At 41.7% G+C, this 6,715-nt stretch overlaps 1 protein-coding gene across 8 annotated transcripts in view; it reads right to left on the bottom strand.

Annotated features, from left to right (window-relative positions):
- Positions 1-3,107: 3,107 nt before the first annotated feature.
- Positions 3,108-6,715, bottom strand: part of LOC134070412 (calcium-activated potassium channel subunit alpha-1-like) — a 123,855-nt gene continuing 120,247 nt past the window's right edge. For 7 of the 8 annotated variants that reach the window (XM_062526757.1, XM_062526760.1, XM_062526759.1 and 4 more), the window contains one exon: positions 3,108-6,167. In XM_062526757.1, coding sequence (XP_062382741.1) covers positions 6,146-6,167 — 22 coding nt within the window. In that variant the 3' untranslated portion in view covers positions 3,108-6,145. The remainder of the gene's footprint in view (positions 6,168-6,715) is intronic. The other variant, XM_062526758.1, reaches the window with a different exon arrangement.

The following is a 6,715-nucleotide window of genomic DNA, read 5'->3' as shown; positions in this document are numbered from 1 at the left end:
GTGCATGAGTCTATAGGCCTGTCTGTGTGTGTGTGTGTGTGTGTGTGTGTGTGTGTGTGTGTGTGTGTGTTTTGGCGCGGGTTGCCCAAAAAAACATGCCCCTTTTCATTATCTGTGTGTACTACCACCTGAACACCATACACCACCAGCAGTCTATCAGCAGCAGCAGCCGGGCCTCACCTCAGCTGCATTACTTCTCTCCACACTCATCAGTCTGCCGAAAAAGAGAGGAGGGAGCGGAGCGGAGCGGGTGATGCAAAATGCATGGATGCCCCTTGGCTCCGAAGATGCGCGCGAGGCCTGGCACTGCAAGAGCTGTGTACTAAAAGCATGCAACATCTGTGTAAACACATGGCTTTTTTCCGACGGCGTAGGCAATCTCGTCGGGGCCTCCAGATAGATGTCGCAGGAAATCTAGACCGCCCTCAGGGCACAAAGAAATGGCTATGAAGTGTGTGTGTTTGTGTGTGTGTGTGTGAGTGTGTGTGTATTTGGGAGGATGGGAGGGGGGGGGGACTCAGATATGCGTGCAACAGCATGGCAAGAGGCAAGATGCGCAACCATGAGATGGGGCACGGTGAACTGAGATGCACTTCGATGATCTGTTTTTGTTGTATTTGTTATTTGCTTTAGGTGGGTTTTTATTATAATGGTATAAATAGTATAATTAAGCCTACGAAAACATTGTTGATTAGTACAACAGATACATAAGGATTGTCTTCTTGATGTCTTTTTCTGCACATTTGATAGTGTGATTAAGAGGGTGTATACTGTATTTACTCAATACAAATAGATACACACACTTTCCTAGGCTTGGCAGATTTAGGCCTAGCTGTTGTCTCCACATTCGTTAACATCAATCTTTTTTTGTTGTTTGGGGGGAAAAGCAGAAGTCTCTGCTAAAACCCAGGGAGATTCCCAATGCCTCTGTGTCTCTTTAATTCCTCTTACGAACCCAAGGTAAAGATTTATCTTCCCCTGTCAATTCAGCTCACCATCAAACGCGCTACCGCGCCAAGGTCACTTATTTTCTTCTCCGGCTAACAAGATTGAATTGTCATGTCCCCCTAATAGGTTGCATGGGGAATCATTACTCTGTCGCAGCTGCTTGACTGATGGACGTTTCAGGTCCGATCATCCTACGGTGCCCTCTCGACCCACCACTATTGACACCCCAGTCAGCAGTGTGACAGCGATGGCTTAATCAGCCAGGGAGCTCGCAACATCGATTTGACAAGGAGCCTTTAATGACCTCTTGTTTTGGTAAAGGATCGCTGTTTATCTGAAAACGCCGCCGATGCACTTGAAGGTGTGCCCCATTGTCATGGAAACCGCCGCTGTTGCTGTTGCTGCTGGGGGCCCGGGAGCGACCGTGTCACGCTCGATCCGGTAAGAAGCCGCAGCGCCGGTGGCGGGGGCTGTTTGTGTAGCTCTCCTCCCCCCGCGGGGGCACTTGTGCGAGGGCAAGATTAGTATCGACAAGCTACCTCACAGGGGTTTTTTTTTCTTTTTCTGGAGCCCGGCAAGAAAGTTGTCGTCACTATTATGTTAGGTTTATTTGGGTTTTAAGTAAATTTGAGTCTATGACTTAAAGTGTATATTGCAGGTTAATTTTTTCACTTAGTTATTGCAATGTGGTTATCAAAAATAAATGTTAGAACAGTCATCCATCGTGATATTTATCAACTTGCAGCAAACAGGGCACAGGGGTCACCTGTTCCCAATTAAAAATAAAAAGTTGTGTCTGGGTGAAGTTTGTTACAATGAAGAGGGCAGATTTCACTACTTCTAAAAAGCCATCACATAGTCAGCCTATGAACTTCTGAAAACAAATACTTTGGTTCATAGATTTCATTAGCGGTAGAAACAAGGATGAATGAAGTAACTCATATTTTTATCTAAACTGTATGCTGGCTTGAAGAGGGCCATGATCATGGCTGAAATGAGTGTGTAGGCCTACACTACACGTTCAAGGCCAGGACATCTGCCGGTCACGGGCGGCAGTTGAGCTGTTCGATTAGTGCCCAAAACGCATTCTCCTCATGGCAGCATACTCTCCACCGTGGATTACATGGGGTGCCATTGCAAACACCTGTCAAACACAGCGATAAGGACAATAATCTCTCCTTTTCTCTGACAATGAGCTTCGCTAATTAAATTGCGTGGGATGGATACAGTGCGGCGGATGGAGGAAGCTACAGTGGTTAACACGACTTTTGATACTGTTGTATCTTATCGTGATGAGGGCTAGTGTTGCTGCCGGTGTATCTCTTTGGCTCTGGCTAGGAGTATCGACACCATGTACATGATCAACAGCTAGATTTAAAAAAATGCTTTGGCTTGTTCCCTCAGTAATGTCATAGAGGTACGTTTGCTAAACTAGCTCTGGCTGCTCACCAGGACACATGGCCAACCCTCCACTCGTTCTCCTCACACCAAGCATCTATAACTCTTTGAGGGCCATAATTTCTGAGGATTTCCTCCCCCAGCCTGACAGACTCAAAGTTGTGGGCCTGTGGTCCATCACGAATTTCGATGTGTTGCACCTCCTCAGCCTCCCAGTCACCCTCCATATTTTATGCTACAAGCTATCTTTTTTTACGAGCTAACAAACATGTGACCTTAACAGAAACCACAATAAAAGCTATTTTAACACATTTAAAGATGAAAAATGTTTAAATATATACATATAGAACACTTTTATTACACATTAATTGATTGTGGTGGTTAATATACATTTGGTTATATACACTATAAAATGCTTCCTTCTATTTTCAGGTAGGCTAGGCTATCCATTTTGAAGGTGAAAGGTGTCATATGTTTTAATAACATATGACAGACAGAAAAATAATAAGTTTACTTTTACATGCCTTAGGATACATCAGGCACTGTCTACCATCACATAAAATCAACACAATGCAGCTTTGGCTGGAAATAGAGAACAGGATTCCGGAATACTCAAGTGTCAGGATGACATCCAATGTTTGGCTCAGGAATAAGGTGGATACCTGAAATATTTATTTCAGGTACTGCATGTCTGACACATTTGAAGGTGAGAGCAGCTGTCAAAAACAGGGAAAACAGTAGGAAGAACTCAAGTACAGCACAAGAACATCCTTCTTTATTGTGCGAAAAAATAGAAAATGAAAATCATGTACAAGTTATTTACAAACCTTTTTTGTACAAGATAATAAATTGCTAGACTAATAATCACTTAATTTCGTATGATATGTCAAAAAGGTCAAATCCATCAACAACCATCAACCATCATTTAAAATCACAAGTCTGGTTCGCCCTCTACAAACACACACTCAAAAAAACAAAATTAACACATACGGTATACACACACACACACACACACACACACACACACACACACACACACTCATACACACACACATTCTCTCTGTCACACACACACAGACACACTTGCACAAACACACACACAAACAACTTACTGACTGATATCAATTAAGCCTTCCCAACTGTAGGTAGCCGAATACTGGTTAAGACTTTTGTTTGTATTCGCTGTATGTGAACTACTGTAATGACATTACCATAAAACGAACAAAGTTCCTTTCAACACATGTATATGATTTGAGGGGGCATTTCAGTCATACACACATACCAGTTCACTGAAATTAACAGTAAAATAAATATTAGTTTACAGTGTTTGTATGTTCAGTGTCAATCACAAGTACTTCAGTCATTCTCAAACTACCTGTCCTTAGTTAAAAATGAATTAACTACGTAAATGGCGGTCAATCGATAATTTTGCATTGGTGCCACTTTTCGCTAAAGCGGGCTCTCAGGATGCCCTCTTTGGTCTAACCACCGCCTGGCACATGACTGGCACTGAGGCACGAGAGGAGGCTTGGATGTTCTCAGTGCCAGCACAACAACACGACGTCAAGGATGCCAACGCTACTCTCCCTGGTATCATCTCAACTGAGAATGACTGATGCCTATAGGCCTACTCATGAAAGACAGAAGCAAATATGTAATGCACTGAATTCATTGATAACAATGTGTTGGGGCAGAGCTAAACCAGTTGAATGTCAGGCAATGGGAAATCAGTCAGGCCTTCGTTGCGCTGTACAAGTGAATCGACTTGGAAGTCACAATGATTAGTACTTGTCATAGAACCACTCCCATATCATTGGTCAATTAAGGATGAATTGACATTGAAACATACTCCTTTTTGTGGAGAAAATATGAGGACAAACCACTTTTTAAGATCAAAAGATATCTCTATCTCACAACATCTACTGTAGCACATAATGGAATGTAAACAGTTCAATGCAGTTGTATTGTTCTTTAGCGTCTCCATTCATTTACAGTGAACACAAAACACTCATTCAAGTTCATTCAAACTCCCTTTGACCCAATCTGACTGATAGGAGATCTAATGCAACGAGTGATGCTATTATACTCCCCTACACATATAATATATCATGACAGCAGTATAAATTATTACATTCAGATGCAAGACTTGAAAGAGTCTCTCTTAAGAAGCTCTACCATCGTTAGAGTTCAGTCATTTATATGTTATGTACAAATGAACACATTTACATGTCATTTGAATATATTTTTGCAAAAAAGCTCTACCCCTTGGCATGTAAGGCAAACTGCATAATTCCCACAATTGAAGGCAAAAATCAGGAGCGTTTTGTTCTCCTGGTATTAAAACAATGTTGTAAATAAACAGAAAAGCTGCATTTTTGGAACCATCTGCTGAAGAACAGGATTAGTACAAACATCTGATTGAGGAACACCAAACAGTTTCATTACATGGTTCAAATCACTCGTGCTGTGGATGTTTTGTAATTTGTGATGATCTAAAAATACTTTTGAGCAAAACCTCTTCCTACTAAATCCCCAGTCTGTGATTGAGCTGTGCACATTACTGCAACTAGTCGGTTCTGTGAACGTTTTGGAAATGGTGGTGTTAAGGTTGGCTTTGGGGAACATCCAAGCACTTTCATGCCCCCACGCCAACCTAGTGCCAGGCAGTGTCTTCAACCAAAGAGGGTCCCGTCTAGGCCCACTTTACGCAATATGTGGCACTCTTCAGAAACACGCCTAATTATTATATTTCAATTACTTATCGATCTGTCAAATGTCTTTTATAGCAGAACTTACGACTAACTGTGCATCTGGTGGTAGCTCAATCACATGTGGGGATTTGACTGCATCATTTTTTTAAAAATTTTTTGCTTGCTGATGTAGTTCATTTAGATTTATTTGTTCGCAATGGGTCAATTCTGATCGCACGTATCAGATTTGATTCTATGACTTCATTCTAGTGAAGTCCTACAACTCATTTTCCTTAATAGAAGATCAAAGCTTACACAAACCCGTTCAAAATAACAAGGTGAAGTTACAAACCAGCAGGTGTACAATAAAAGCACCTACATTGTGCCTGAAAGAAAATGAAACAAAAAGCTGCATTTATGGTAAATACGGACGTTGGACTTTAGCACAGGATATTATATAGACGGCTAAGGCACATAACATGCACCAGCTGAACAGAACAAACAGACAAGCCTGAAAACCATCCTGTACTGTTACTGACACACTTCTAACTCTCCTACAAGTGTGGAAGGCAGTGAATCACATCTAGCGCTATGTCACTGTTAACCATGTGCTGTTCATGTTAGCGGCCTCTCGACACTGAAAATGACCGTCATACTCAAACAAAATGGCCACAAGACAGAGGCTGGTCACAAGTGGAGGACAATACTTAAACTGCGCATCTATAGATTTCTTGTGACTACGTCTCAACATGATTGTCTATACCCATACAATATACTGCAGGTATGTAATGCATATAACATGTAGTTATCCGTGGATATGTGTGTTTATAAAAAAGCCTGGAAATAATACTTACTGTACAGGTACTCATAGTCATAAAATTAACACAATATTGGAAGCTATTTTTGAACCATATTTTAACTGGTGCGTCAATTTGCTGAGTCCGTCTGACATCAAGGTTCTCGTTCCCGGGCCATGAGTTCAGCATTCGTCCTCCACCTCGCGGATGGTCGGGATGGGGTTGCCTGTCGGTTTGTACTGATTGACTTGATTGGCCATGTGCGTGGTCATGGGTTTGATCTGAATGTTCCGGGGGAAGGCATTCTCGGGTTCATCTGTAAACCATGTCTTTTCTGTGAAACGGTCGCACAACAACAGAGGAAAACAACAACAACAACAACAACAACAACAACAACAACAACAAGAAAAGGACGAGAAAAGAAAAAAAGGAGGGAGGAAATATGGACATCAGTTCCAAATGAATAACAGACTGGAAGGTATTTTCATATACATGCTTGCATAATCATGTATGGCTACATGTATGAATGACGTACTGTATTGCTCTATAGCCGTGAATAGGCAGTAAATTATTAGCAAAATGTTCTTGTCCGAATTCCAACAGCTGTCATAGCATGACATTACAGCCTGTGTAACACGTGCAATTGTGTATTGCTTGTAGTCACTCATAAGTGTTTGATCATTTTTTATGCAAGATTTCACTGGAATGAAACCTCTTACTGAACCATACATTATACGTGGGCCACTGTATGATGTATGATGCATGTGTGTTATAGGTGGATGATCTGTGTGAGTGTGTGTGTGTGTGTGTGTGTGTGTGTGTGTGTGTGCGCATTCAAACAGTTTCCTCACATCACAACAAGCCAGCGCAAACCAGCTTTGG

Source organism: Sardina pilchardus, chromosome 22, assembly GCF_963854185.1.
Source record: "Sardina pilchardus chromosome 22, fSarPil1.1, whole genome shotgun sequence".
Lineage (NCBI taxonomy): Eukaryota > Metazoa > Chordata > Actinopteri > Clupeiformes > Clupeidae > Sardina > Sardina pilchardus.
This window is presented reverse-complemented; position numbering and strand designations above follow the sequence as displayed.